This window comes from Phalaenopsis equestris, unplaced genomic scaffold (assembly GCF_001263595.1).
Source record: "Phalaenopsis equestris unplaced genomic scaffold, ASM126359v1 Scaffold000759, whole genome shotgun sequence".
Taxonomy (NCBI): domain Eukaryota; kingdom Viridiplantae; phylum Streptophyta; class Magnoliopsida; order Asparagales; family Orchidaceae; genus Phalaenopsis; species Phalaenopsis equestris.
The window spans coordinates 25,619-41,204 of NW_018165199.1; the positions used below are offsets into that span (position 1 = coordinate 25,619).

Sequence of the window (15,586 nt, forward strand, 5' to 3'; positions counted from 1 at the left end):
CTAGGTGCTAATTTATATATGACAATTTTTTTGAATGCATTAGTGCCAATAGCTAGTTAGCATGCTTTTTTAACCAAAAAATGTTTTGTTATATTACTAATAGGTTAAACCTATTATATGTATATTTTTCTTTTATTTAGGGACTGTTTGAGGCAGCTTGTGTGTTTCAGGATAAGCAATTTATCCTAAATCGCGACCTACTGTTTGACCGTGAGGGTCGACCTGCGGCCTGCGTTTAGTATAAAAAAACTCAAACGCGACAGACAGCATTTTCAAAAACGAGCAAATCAAATAATTAGACGGCGTTTAAAAAAAAAAAAAACACTGCCACACCTATAAGATGGCTCAAACGGGCCCTTAGTCTTCTTATTTTTATCAATAAAAATCATTAAATTTATTGGATCCTTGTGAGCTTGGAGTTATAAATGCAGTGGAACTATGCACTACTGTAGGTGTCAAGATGATCAGTCATATATTATGATGTGACTTGATTATTAGAGTTTTGACTTTCTTTATAGCAGTAGAGGAAATATTCTTCTGATATATTGTTTGCTGGCTGCATTGATTTATTATTGTTTTACTTAAAAAAAAAAATGTTAAGGATAAAGTTAATTATTGCTTGACAAATGTCCCAAAAACATGAAGAAAAATAAATATAAATATGAAGAAACGTAATAATAAAGTTAGTCACACTGAATTTCTTAAATATATATATTTTTAAATTCACTCGAAATATCGAAAATTAATTAAAAAAAGAATTAATTGCATCAAATGCAAGCCTAGCCGTTAGGCAGGCCGGGCTTGAAACGAATTGGGCCTATTCTTTAACTAAGATAAAACGGGCTCGGCCCGGCAAATTGGACAGATAGAGTTTACTTGCAGAAGTTTCCTAGGGATGTCATCGAGTGTTTATGGCTAAATGGAGGGGAGGGCTGAGGGGGTATCCGATAAGGCAAAGAGGGGGAAAGGAAGAAGACCATCTCCCTGTGAATTGAACAAGAAAATTCAACAATGAACGCAATGCAAACATTTTCGGCGCCGCCGAGAAGGTGGAGTGCTCAAATCCCTCGTTTTCTCTACATTTTGACGTAAATTTCCTCTAATGCGAACTGAGCATGGTCTTTGATTGCCTTTCTTGCAGCTGGCTCTCTACAAGTTGTAGTCCTACATGTTCATTCCTCCATTTAGGTTTCGCTAGGGATGCTATAGTTCGAAATAGTGCTCCATCCCGCCGAAAGAAAAGTTTGATATTTCCTAGGGCAAGCTCTTCTTCTGGTACGCTTCACTTTTGAGGTTTCTCTGCAGTTATGTATTTATTTTTTCGTTCTCAGTTCTTGCATTGTGGTAATACTGTTAGAGTCGTTAATTGGCTGGTGCATGAGTAAATTAGAAGGCTTGATGCTTGTTTTTGGGGGGTTGTGTGTTGGATGGTGTGCTGATTCTTGCCTAAGAAGCTTGAATTTTGTTGCTGTTAGCTTATAGGTGCAATATCTGGAAAGAGTATATTTTTTTGAAGATTTATGCTGATACCTTACTGCATTTATTCTCTTGTGTATTTTCTTTCTATTGTATTTATCATGTATGCGTAGAAATATTCACTATTTTCAAGTGAATAAATTGTCCATTTTCTTCTCTTAATATGGTGTTAGAACTTGGAGTTATTGATACTCTAATCTCACACATATGTCACATCCTACAATGTAAGCCACCCCTTGTTACGGCCGCTATGCTTGCTTGATCTGTTCCTCCAATAGCAGCTCTTTTACTATTTGCTCTCACTGTCTGTTGCACTTGTATGGTTCCTCTATGTGATGCTTTTGCCCGTACACTATGCATGCCTACTCCCATAACACACTGTGCCTGCTCCCACATGCTCGCTGCATGCCAGTGGCTAGCTTTGACAACACTGATATCTCTTTTTGCGTGTCCTGGATGATCTCACCAGTCTTGCTTTCAGAGTGCTCACTAGATGCTTTTATGTTAGACTTAATTTTTACGATATGATTTAGGTACTCCTTTGACTCTTTGTACATCTCACCTTAGTGTCATAGCATTTTTCTTTCTTCTTATCGAAGTGATACCCTCTTTCACTTGCACTGCCATCAAATTAAATGGTATCAACTATCCCTTATGTTGGGTTTTTTTTTTCGCATTGAATCTCAACACAAATTCAATCATTTTGTATACCGCTTCAGTAGATAGCAATGACACCCTAAAGCCCCTCAAAGTAAGAAGATTTCATTTATGTTTTTTTTTACTGGGCTCATCAATAAGGTTGATCCATTCACTACTTATAGTATCGTTTCAATACACTGCCAAGAAGATATGAGACTTTTTCTGTTACACTTGTTTTTATGGAAGTAATATCTCTCAGATCTACACTATGTATTTTAATATATTTTTACTTATAACAAAGCAAATTGCTAATTCAACTTTACAATAGCACCTAGAGAGTACAATGATATAAATTGCTTCAATATCACCCCATCACTATTGATCTTGTTCATTAGTAAAAACATAATTAGGAATTTTTTGCTGCAAGTTCCTCTTTGACTTCATTCCTGTCTTTATTGTTTATAATATCAATCAATGGTTCACTTTATCATATAAAGCCTTGATACACTTTAACTTAGTTTATTTGCATCACCAAACTATCAAATCCTTCACCTTTGACCCATGATTACTTTGTCATGATGTTAGTTCACAGAGCAAGTGAATGTGGCCATAGAAATATCTTTTCCCCATTTTTGCATTGTAATCATACTAATCGTCCTCATGAACGGTGTTGAGAAAAATACTGTTATCCTTCAGCTGCTTTACATATATCCACTTATAACTTTGGTTTGCCTTCATCTACTTCTAGTTTTGCTACCATCCCTCAAGATGAGTATACTTGGCTGCTTCAATGGACATATGCCTCTCCCTAAATTTCCTAGGTCATCTCTTTTTAAGGCTCTATTATTACCTTATCGATACATTCTTAGCTTTAATTTCAGGAACATATTCCCTCATGAAAGATAATCAGTATTTATTTTTTTTATTGCACTTGTCTCCATTGCCACTTGTTATCGGATGGTTCCCCATTTTGTTTTCAAAAAATTCATTGTCCACACTTCTTAAAATCTTATTATCTCAATCACTAATGAGTATTCTTTTTCTCTCTCTTACTTTGCAAATATTTGGTTGTGTTTACTTTGTTCATATTTTTCACCCACATGATAGACTCTTGCACTATGCTAGTCATTATATATTTCTTAGGTTCTCTCAAACCAAAAAAGAATATAAGATGCTATGATTTCTTTATCAAATGTCTGTGCATTTCAATTGATGTCACTTTTGATGAGAATTTCAATTTTTTTCCTACAATTATTTCCGAATCTTAACCATTTGTATCTCTTAGTTGTGCTGCTTCGCTTTCTTTCTTTTTCTCTCCTCCTCAGTGTACTCTAAGAAACTCCAATCATCTTCACTTACAACACCTATCATCTTGTATGCTTCTACTAAGGACATCCCATAGACTATGCTTTTAGATTTGCACCTTGGCGTGTTATGATGAGATAAACAACAAGTTAGTTTCCATCCTATTCACTCTTATGAATATCATCCTAAATTTTGAGCACTCTTGTAAGTCTTGTTTGTTATATTCATTCTTGCTCACAAACAAGTTTTCAGACTATCCATAAGTCTACTTATATGAATTCTAAACGTGATAGGAAGGAAGGATCCATTTGTATCCATGGGTGAGTTATCAAATTCTTTTATAGTCTTGTTCAATTTCTATTTGAGTTTTTTTTTGTCTGAAGCCATATTCTTAAGTCAATTGCATGTTTCATTTATACTCGTTGATAAATTATTGAGTTCTCTGTTGTTTATTTTTGTATTCAATTTTTTGTTAAGTTTTAGTTCTAGCAGTTCATTTGATGCGACATGCATTGCGCTTGAAGTGCTCATCTTCATACAATTTTATAAATTATTACTTTCTTTTCTTTTTCGTCATGTTATTGAGTTTAGGTATTCATTTTAGTTTTGCCTTTATACGAGTTCATCACTAAAAATTTTGGAAGCCTCCTAGTATCTTTTTTTTGTAGGAGATATTTTTGGGAGGATTGGGCTTGCCACCTTGCTAAGAAGGCGGGCTTTGGTGGTGTAAACACAATAGTCTAGTATTCTCTCCCCACCATGTTAAAAAAGATGTGTATAAGTTGTTTGCACGAACATTTACATAAATTTCTAGTCATCTCAAGAAAGACATACATATACTTATATGAATTTGCTTATTGCATTAATAAAAAGGTGCTTATTGAGCTTATCTACTAGGTTGCTCATACTTGTCAATGGTGAATGATGCACCATAGCGCATGGTGCGGCGTGCACCATTTTAAATATGATGTAAAATATTAAAAAAATTCAGATAAACATGAAAGAATATTAAATTAAAATATCAAATGACATAATAGTAAAAATAATAGAAATAATACTTAAATTTAAGTGTTTAATATCTCAATTACTTAAAATTCAAAATGTTATGATTTTCATTAGAAGTGTTATATTTTCATAAGCAATTAAACTTGTTATCCAAAGAATTATTATCGTTGTCATAAGTCAAACAATCCTTATTTTTTTGTCAATATCATTTTAATCTAATAAAGCATGGACATATGTATGTATGCATTGTGTCATATATATATAATTATATTTTAAGAGAAAAGGGTACAGATAAGTTGTATGAGTGGACCCAAATAGACACTCAACCTATACGATACAACACACAAAAAGAAAAAAAAAGAAAATTAAAAACCAAAAGAAAATGGTACATAAAAGATCAACCAGGTCGACCCACTTTAGTTCTGCCCCTGCCTCTAGTTCTCGGAAAGGAACCAACTAACAAATTGGTGAGGTGTGTGTCATTGCCCGAAGTAATTAGAGTATCATCCATTAGATTTCTTAGCTCAAGTAGATCTCCATTCTTCTTCCTCCTCCTGGAAGTGTGGACCTGTCATTCCTCATTCGAAGATTATTGCTCATTCGGATGAGGTGGCAGTGCTGCAGTAGAAAGATTGCCAACAGTTGTGCAAACAGGTGTATGTCAGGTAAGAGTTGTCGCCTCTACCACCGATACTTTCTGGAGAGCTGCAAGGTTCTCCTGATTCTCAGTCCGTGTAAGTAGGAGTCCATTCTTATTTTCAATAGGGTTTAAAAGTGTAGGTTGCTCATGTTGACCTCATTTTTGAGGTCATTACTCTTTAGGATCCTAGGATCTAGCTCTACGAATTCCTATTGACTATCTTAGAAAACTAGAATTGGAACCCACCCTTTTAGAAATTCCAGTTTTTAGAAATTCCAGTCACTTCCTATTTTCCTTTGATGTCTATCATTTATGGTCTCAAAACCATCGTCTTATGGACGAGCGGTTAAGGGCTATTGTGTGGAGACTCAGAGAGAAGTTCCTAATAGGATTTCAAGCACTAGGAAAATCACTTCATGATTTTATTGTCACATACACACACAAAACGCAAAAAATTCACTAATTTACACAAGATCAAACTTAAATTAAGCCTAAGGATGAGTGAAAATGCAAACTTTCTCCGGACGACTTCCGATGATGAAATGGACTGTTCCAATGCGTCCGAGACATCAATTTTAGCCAGGAAAGACACCCATATTGTCATAATATCCGACACGAGAAAATGACACGCAAATCGATGAATTCATCAAAACGATCTCAGAAGGTGAAACGGACCGCGCCAGCGCTTCCAGAATGTCAGAATTACTTAAAAATGATACCAATTTTATTATGTTTCGACGTAAGAATGAAAGACGCAAATCAAATTTTACATTTCAAAATTTTTGATATTTTTATAATTATATCATTAATTATAATCTAATTAAATACTAAACTCTATTTAGGTTTTCACCCGCATGCTTAAACCCTAGTTCGAGCCATCTCAGGGCTCGATCCCGCGGCTCATCTCCCTCTTGTCATGTGCCCTAGTTCCACGGTGGATCCACGCGTCTCCCGTCTTCTTCCCCGTCTCTTTTCCTTTGCGCGACACGGTAACCGTTCGGCTCTCCAATTAGAAGAGACGAGCTGGCCGACGCTCCTTCTACTCGAGGCTTTACGCTCACCTCCTTTATGGCGATGCTTCCTTCCTTTCCCTCGATTTGTTGGTTAGGATGGCAAAAGTGGCGCTCTCTTTTCTATTCCCTGCCTATTGACTTTCTAGTGGTGTGTTTTTCTTGTGGGGGGTGCTGTTGAAGTGGCTGCATTCTTTTCTCTTTACTGCCCGAGAGATTGTTTTCCTTTTTCTTTACTGTGGGAGGTTTTAGGGGACAAAGTTCTACTAACATCTTATCTAAAATTTGATTTTCGTGTGTTGGGGTGTGGAGCATCCGTTGGTGGCTGTTTCTCAAAGCTTTCAAGAAGAACGTTCTGTCGAGAAGAAAGCTCTGTCAGCTTTTGGTGTGCTGGAAGTTTAAAGGATTTGTCGGTTGCTCCTTTTTTTGAAGTTTTTAGGAAGAAGATTTCTCTTTTGTTGCTCCTTTTTTTGAAGTTTTTAGGAAGAAGATTTCTTTGGGAGGCACTTTATTGGATCTTTCTTGCATTTTTTTGCTGTAAGTCGGCATTAAGAGGTATTCTTCTCATCTCCTCAATTCTTGCAATATTTCGGATGACATAAATATAATTTCCTATCTCATGTGGAAGCAAGATTTGGGTATGTTTTAAGATTTAAGCATGAAATAATTCCTATAAACATCACAATATAGCATGTATGGGCTGCTTTTGTTCTTCTTGCTTGAGATATTTGGAAGTATCATAATGGTGGTTTTGAGATGAGATTTGCCCCTCTAGAAATACATGTTAGAATGTGTTATCAAACTCCTTTATTATTCATGTTAAAAAATGAATGATTGACTCAAGCTTATCTATTTCATAGTACCTATCAATGTTTGAAACGTATGTTGAAAATTTTCTCTGTTTTGCGCCTGCCTTGGTTTTGGTTTTGGTTATGCTGGATTAAATGTTAGCTGAAAAATTTTCTATGTTTTAGCACATTTTTAGAGGGCTCGGTCTTGGCCTCATGATAGCTGGAAATTGCATTTTACTTAGCTTATTTGGTGTGTTTGGTTTGGCTCTTTTCGGACTGAACTTATGTTGGAATTCTTTTTTTATGATGAAGCACCTGTTGGCACAATATTTTGAAATGTGAGGTTTTAAGGGAAAATATTTTTTTTAGTTGCTTTAACCCATTTGCTTGGGAACGGTTGTCTCTTTGAAGTTGGATCCTTATTGGAAAATCTTCTCTGTTTTTAGCCTATTTGGAAGGCTCGGTCTTGGTTTCATGATAACTAAAAATTGCATTTCATTTAGCCTATTTGGTGGGTTCAGTTTGACTCTTTTGGGACTGCACTCATGTTGGAAATTTTTGCTTTGTTTTGATTCATTTGTTGGGTTCGGCTTTAACTCTTTTGAAATGGATTCTTGCTAGAAATATTTTCATTTGTTTTACCCCTGTATTGGGCTCGATTTGCCCCTTTCTTGGGCTTGGTTTGGGCTCTTTTTTGGTGATTTATGTTGGTTGAAATCTCTTACTGTTTGGACCATTTCTTGGGCTCGGTTTGCCCCTTTTTTGGGCTCGGTTTGGGCCCCTTTTTGGTGATTTATGTTGGATGAAATCTTTTACTGATTGATTCATTCCTCGAGCTCGGTTTGACCCCTTTATTGGGCATGGTTTGGTTGTGGCCTCCTCCTTAATGCTCCTTCTCCTAAGATTTTTATTGGTAATCAAGTTTGTCATCCAAAAATGCATGAATTTCAATACCTATCGCTATGTGGGAATGTTTAGTTTGAGCATTGTTATGCCTTATGGGATGAAAGTGGGTTCAGTCCTGAGGATCTATAATGGCTTGTCCATTCACTCTCTTATGTATATCAAATACAATGTGCTGGTATTACCTATTGTGACTTCCTTTTCGACTGACTTGGCCGTGAGCCTTACTCGGTGTTTGCTACCTTTGTAGTCCTCTTTTTGCTGCCCCTTTATCCATGAGCCTTGCTGCAGTGATTCTTTGGTCTTGTGACATGGTTCGGGTTTGGCTCTCTCTCTGTTACCCATACCTATAAGCTTTTGCCCTATTTCTTGTTTTAAATTGTGGACATATGCTGAAGTTTTGTTGTGCATTTCACAATTCTTGTTTATGGGCGTGTTGTGAGGCTTGATTGCCTTCCTTCCTGATCTTACCCGTGAGTCCCACTCTTCTTCCTGGTCTTACCCGTGAGCTGCTCTAGGCTGTTTGGGGGATGGTTTTTGGCTGTTTTGCTCTTTTTGTCATGCTCGACCGTGAGCTGTTTGGTGGTGGGTTTGTGGTTATTTAGTCCCTTTTATGGGCCTTACCCGAGAGCGTATATTTGGTTTCCTTTATGTGATGTTGGGTGTATATCTCATCGTAGATTTTTAATGAAGGATGAAATTAAATGATTTTTGACGTTGGTATGATTTTCTGGAAGGCTAGAAGGTTATCTCCTCTATTGGTTAGCACCCCCCTTTATTTTTGGTGAAATATGAAAGGCTCTTAAAACTTTATTTTAGGAAATCATGAAGTTGCTATAGGTTGGATTTATGAAATGATTTGAAAGCTTGTGAAAGTGTTTGAAAAGATAATATGAAGGCTTGATAAATATAAACATCACATTTAGATTCAGATTTGGACAAAAATTCATATGAGTGATGGAGTTGTGAGTATAGCGTTATGATAGTCTTGAGCCCATTTCAATCTATTTGAAACAAAGACTTGGAAAGGATACCCTTTATGGGTTGATCCAATCGTAAAATTTAAGAAAATGATATCCTTCTCAGATTGATTCAAGGATCTTGGGCTCTCTTTTATATCTTTTTGATACAGTTTTGAGGATTGATTTACCCTTTACTCTTTCAATCTTTTGGGTAAATCAATTTCTCATCTCTCTCCTCATTTTTATTCTTTTTTTTTTTTGCTTCTTGATTCGTTTTTTTGTGTTTATGTCCGATACATAAGTGCTCATGTATAGCCTTTTGCTATATGTGAAACCATCAAACAAGGTCGCAAGTAGGTCAGTTTTGTTTTGGGGTGTAGAGTGATGATGACAAAGGTACGCCGGTGGTAGAGCATAATGATATCTCATACTACAACACCAGGACTGAATTCTGGGACTTGGTGAATTATAAGATGAAAGTATCATTCACCGATATAAGACTAGAGGGAGACCCATACCTTCTTAGGTTGTTGGTGGTCTTAGGTCCATTGACGCGATCGACTTGTGGACAACTATACTTTTTTAAATTGGTAAAACAAATTGATAAGAACAAATACAATATTTATAAAAAATATTTTCATTACAAAATTAAAAATAACTTTTCTTTTGTATGTTTGAAATATGTGCATGCTAAAATTTAAATTTTAAAAATATGTTACATTTGGGTTGTCCACTTGTTGATTACCGATTTTGGGCTAAGGAGTACCCTCATAAGTTAAGTTCAGTAGAATATTCTTCTAGTGGAGTGACAGACTTTATACATCCGGGTGACCGAGTAGTTTTCGACGCCCCTCGAGTACAAATATATATTTGAGTCTAGCCCCGACCCGAGTGTTTGCGGTCCCCTCTTTTCGGACTTTTTCATATGTTTTGCTTGAAATTTTTGGACAAAGCACTCGTGGTCTTTTCTCCGGGATTTTTCCGAGGTTTTGATAATTTGATTTAAATTATTACTCGTCAATTTTCCCTAATCTTTCTTCATGGATTTATTTGTTGATTTTCTCGAATTTTTCAAGAAATGTTTCTTTTCTTTATACAGTGAATAATAATTAGCTTAAAGGAGCAACAAATTTCTCAAATTTACAAGTGTTATTTACATTGCAACATTTTTACTTCTTAGCATGTTGTATTACTCTTTTAGCACGTTATACTGCTTTTCCTAGCATGTTATACTATTCTTTCAACATACTATACAGTTCTTTTTTTTCTGTACATTCTACTGTTCTTTTCTTTTATACTGCATGCTTGGTTATTTTGATACATACTATACCTTAGTTTAGGAAAACATAGTGGTTATATAGGATTAACATTAAATCTGGAGGTGCTACGACGAAGGGCTTGGAGCGAACACTGTGGACAGCATGACGAGGAACAACTTTAAGATGGATCTGCAACACTAAAACACATTAACACCGATAACAACCCATAGGATTTCGAGGTGGTTTGCCTAGCGCAGCATAAACCCTCACATATCACCTTTAGGATTTTGCACAACCCTGTTGTGCAATTATAAGTCCTAACACTTTAGGATTCCGAGGTTACCGTATGGTACGATGTAAATCCTCCTATCTTTTTAAGCTATTTGCACGATCACGTGCGAACATAAGTCCTAAATCATAAGTCCTAAATTCTAAATAAATTGCAGTATTAAACATTAAATAAGATCATTTCAAAAAACATAAAGCCAAACAATAGAATAGTTGGGAGGCCACCGAGGTTCTCTCCAGATCTGTGATATCTCTTACCTTTCATTCATTTGGATTCCTTAAAATAACTGTTCCTATTTTGAACCATTTTTATTTGATTTTCCGGTGTCCAATCTTGGAAACTTAAATCTTGAAATCTTGAAGACAAAACCACTGATCTTAATCGAGAAGTTTTCTTAAGTGACCCCAGTCATTTAAGATGTAATTAACAATAGGGGTTTGCCTCTATAGGGAACTTAGAACCCAGGTAAAATAAATCTTATCTAATCTTTATGTTGACCTCATATAAAACATTTCGCAAACCAAATGGATGTCACAAATTCTTTAGTTTAGGTGATTGAGCCTACTACAAATAATATATTTATTCTTCGGGATAAGTGTATTACTTGTGGTATCGTGCTTAGTCACCCAAACTATCCAAAATGTGAGACTCGCTTGGTCTAACCTATTTTTAATTCAAAATGTTATTTTCAAAAATCATATTCATATCAAAACTATTTTTATATTTTTTAATATCTTTTAATATCAAAATTAAAACCGCCGACAACTCAGCAGGGCCATCCTGCTTCTCATCGATTGCAGAAACAATATTTTCAAGAAGAGGGTCCACAGGAGCAATAGAATCAGACACCAAATTCTGTTCTGTGATAGTTTTCTCTCCAGGTGGATCAGACATTCTTAGATTCATCCTTATTCACTTGATCTTTAGATTTCAAATTAGGATGAAACTTATGACATTTATCAAGAGCATGCCCAAACATCTTACATTGAGAACAATAAGGAGGTCTATGCTCCATGACAATTTGTTGCCAATATTCATTATGTGTTTTGTCCAACCAGACTTTAGTAACATCAGACAAAGTAATATCTTTTTCTACTAGTATTTTGACCACACAAGGTCTGGTAAGGTTCAAAGTGGTAGATCTAGTTTCATAGAGTCCCCAAGTATGACACCAATAAAGTAAAAAAACCTGATGATGAAAAAAGTGCAGCTTGAGACCAGGTAGAGTAAACCATACCGTTACAGTAGGAGGTTCATGATTGGGGTCAAAATCAGGAGACCATTTAAGTAGCTTCATTAATTTACCAACAATATTAAAATATTTTTTGGAGAAAATCCGAGTCTAGTCTTCAGGCACGGTTAACTGAATGAATACATGACTTCTATCCAAGAGCCACACTTTCCACCTTCCTGCTAATTTGAGTCCATAGGTGGGTGTCCCCACTGAAATTTTCCGATGAGAGCAAGCTTGAATTTGTCAGTAAGTGTTGAAATTTCTGACTCAAAGAAAAAAATGTTGTCCTACCACTTTTCATGCTTGTATTTTTAATAAAGGGGCAGTCACCTGGACCATTACGATTCTCCGTATAACTTAAGGGGAAAACAACTGACATCTCCCCCTGAGGATTACCCACAACGTGGCCAAATGAGGTTGTGCCAGGTTTAACCGATGAAGGAAGCTTCATCACAACAACAAGGAAGCCCAGCAAGTGGTGGTCGGGCGAAGCATCGCAGCAGAAGACAGGAACCGCAGACCGCAGATGAAGAATGCGAAGAAGTCGCAGCTCGACAGAGTCCAAACCGAAGCCGCACAGAAAAGAAACAGCGGCTCGAAGGAGGAGACGACTCCGCAGAAGCGAAGACGCCTAAGCAGGAAGACGCTGCAGAAGCAGAGAAGAATCGCGACGCGAAAGAGAATATGACGATCACAAAGGAGCGCAAAGTCCATCGTCGTCGTCGTCGAGTACGAGAACAGCGTCGTCGAGCACGATAGGATGGATTGAAAGGCCACGAAGGAGTCAAACGAGGTTTTCGCCATCGGGCAAAACCCTAGCAGAGCAGATGATTGCCATAGGATAAAAGGTGGATTGCAAAGTGCGTTTGCGACCACCCGTGTGCTGTCCAAGGTGAGTCTCGAACCCGGGATCTCAAGGGTCTTACACATTCTGCCTACCAAAGAGCCAACTGGTTCGCGCGCGCGTGCACACACACACACACACAGTTGAATCAGGATTGCAGATCGGTCTTTGATGGTCTTTGGGTCTACAAGACTTGAATTGATTGGATTAGCTGCGCCGATCAACTATTCTTGTCTGGTTGTTAAGCATACTTTATAACCGAACATCAACTACATGTGTTCATGTTCGGTTCATTTGAAATTAATTGTGTTTGAAAGAGGTTCATGTTCGAAATTGTTTGTTAAAGTTGTTGTTCGTGTTTGGTTCGATTTGTTCGAAATAAGTTCGAATTGTTCGAAATGTTTGAATTGTTCAAATTATATCAATGACTCGAATTGTTTGAATTGTTTGAAAATCTTAAGATTTGTTTGCATTATTTAAAATAAGATAAATTTTTTGAATATATAATTATTTTTAAAATATCATAATATATATATATATATATAACAATTTTTTTATAATCACACTAAAATATATTCATGAAAAATGTATATTTCACTTAAAAAATATTAGTATTAGTGTTTTTTATGTGCTATGTAAATAATTATTAAATATTAGATGTTAGATATGCATGTTTATAAGAATTGAATTGTTTATACAAATTTTTTTTTTAATATTAAATCTAAAAAACTAACTTAGCGAGGCTATATTGCCCTTGCATGACATAAATAGAGAGCACCATTTTGATGCACCTCAGCGCTTCATGCAAATTACATTGAAAGTGTGTTGTGATATGCGTCGTAGTGCACGTCATTTTACGCCTTTGATATGTATGGTGTCACTAGTGGTGTCTATGAGTTTTTTCCGGTTACACAAAAATTCATGACGGGTTTACCTCATCACGCCAAATGCATATAATTTGGTTTTTAGGAGTTTTTCGAGTTGAAAATTTTTATTCTTTCTTACACGAGTCGTTGAAGATGATGTGATGAATACGTGAGGCCAAATACACAATATTTTCACTTACTTCTTTTAATTTTTTTAAAAATTATATATGTGTGTGTGTGTATTTATATGTATATTGTTCAGAGAGAAAGGGAGAGAGGTTGAGAGACAGTGAGATTAGGGGGTGATGGGATGTTGTGTGTGAGGTTGTAAAATAGCATGAGAGGAAGGGAGCTACAAAACTGGAAGAGCTGAGGTCTTGATTTGATGAGGGGACATGATTGAGGTGTTTGACTGCTTTGGCGAGGCAGCGGGGAGGCGTGCGAATGAGGTGTGAAGCCTAGGGGAGCTTTTGGTGTCGAGTAGGAGAAGGGTTGGGTTGAGCAGTGGCAGTGGGTTGGTCAGAGAAGGTGGCTGACTGGCAAGTGGGAGAAAGCTTGTGTGAGAAGAAATATCGGAATGAAGTTTCTACAGTTACTGGGATTGTGTAGGCAAGAGTTGGATTGGTTTAGTTTATGAGTTACACACAAATTTGTTATGCCACCTCTCTGTAGGGATCTGAATAATATAAGTGACTTTTCTAAGAAAATTTGATGTTTAGGACATATTGGCGTAGTTTGTTTTGTGAACAGATAATATTTGAGCAATTTTCGATCAAGCTCAAGGTAATTCAGGTCTTATTTGCGATATCATATCCATATTTTGTCGTTTTCATCCTGCAACCTGTTTGTGATGTAAGATGCTATTTTTTTTTGGAAATTTTGGCATTTGGATGTATCAACATTATCTATCTTACAAATGGATAATATTTATACAGTTTTTTTGGCATTTGGAACATTTCAACTTTGATCTACCAGTCATTCCCTGTCTTTATCATGATCTATCAAATTGATTGAAGGGATCCTTCAACGATACTTTCGATTGGACGCAATGCTGGAGTTCCTTCTATGAATGAGCAAATTTTTCGTGCTTTTTGGTTACAACTGATACACCTTGGATTTGTCTTATGTGATGCTCCATCGGTTGTCCTTCTTCAATGTTGTGCTTTATCGCATCACATTGTGGTAGAAATATGGAGGTCAACAATTGTCTTTGAATGCTAAGATGGGCATTCTTTATGCATTGGAATTAGTTTTCTCCCGTTGGTGTCAGGCCAATTGCTCATGATGGGTTTTTGTGTTTCATCCTGATGGCTTTATTGGTTGGTATAAAGGTTATTTAGTTACCAAAACTCTTTTTTTAGTCTATGAGAATGATTATCTTGATATTTTCTCCCTAATCGCTATTCCCAATTATGTGAAAATTCTAATATCTTCAACTATCAATTGAGGTTGGCTTATGTTATAAAAGGATGTTAGTAAAATTTTTCTTTTGGGTGATCTAATCATGATGTATACATGGAACTACTTTCTAGGTATATTGCTATGGGGGAGTTGAACATAAAACAAGTGAGGACCATTTATGACTTCATTTAGAGTTCTTGCAAAAATTATCTTTTCAAGTGCTACTATCAATCATTCTATATTTGTCGAACATAAAACAATTGGCCTGGCTGTGCTAGTCGTTTATATAGATGATATATTCCCCATTGTATGTGATAAAGGATATATATATATATATATATATCTCAAATTTTTTATATATATATATATATATATATATACTGCAATTCCAGATGAAGAACATCATACTACAGGTACGGATCCAAATGTGCTTATACCACTCACTGTTATTGAAGAAGACCCACTTGTCAAGATATACGAGAGTGCTCCTTCGATTCGATAAAAGATCAGCTGATGCAACAAGTAGTTGCTTCTAATGTTCAACAACCTACACTTATTCGTCACACTTTAGACCAACCCAATGATCAGGCGAGTCAATCTTCGGATGTGGAATGACAGGTCTATTCCAGGAGGAAGAGGAAGAATGGAGGCCGACTCGAGTCAAGAATTTATTTGATGATACATTGGTTACTACTGACAATGACATTATTCTTACCAATTTATTAGCTGATTCCTTCCCTATAATTAGAGGCAGAGACAAGACAAAATTGGGTCGCTCTCTAGCTATCTGATACTCCGTATTTTGGCACTTTTTGACATTTTGTTTAGGTCTCTCATGTTTTTTTTCTGTATTTTCTCTTTTTTGGAACGATATGACGTTTGGGCCCTCCCACACAATCTGTCTGTATCCTACTTTCTATTTATTATATTAACATTTTTGTTTTCTTAAATATATATATATA

General features: G+C 36.1%; 1 protein-coding gene across 2 annotated transcripts in view; it reads left to right on the forward strand.

Annotated features, from left to right (window-relative positions):
- Nucleotides 1-905: 905 nt before the first annotated feature.
- Nucleotides 906-15,586, forward strand: part of LOC110030747 (uroporphyrinogen decarboxylase 1, chloroplastic) — a 43,943-nt gene continuing 29,262 nt past the window's right edge. For both annotated transcript variants that reach the window (XM_020733636.1, XM_020733637.1), the window contains exons 1-2: nucleotides 906-1,049; nucleotides 1,142-1,275. In XM_020733636.1, the coding sequence (XP_020589295.1) occupies nucleotides 1,012-1,049; nucleotides 1,142-1,275 (172 nt within the window). In that variant the 5' untranslated portion in view covers nucleotides 906-1,011. The remainder of the gene's footprint in view (nucleotides 1,050-1,141; nucleotides 1,276-15,586) is intronic.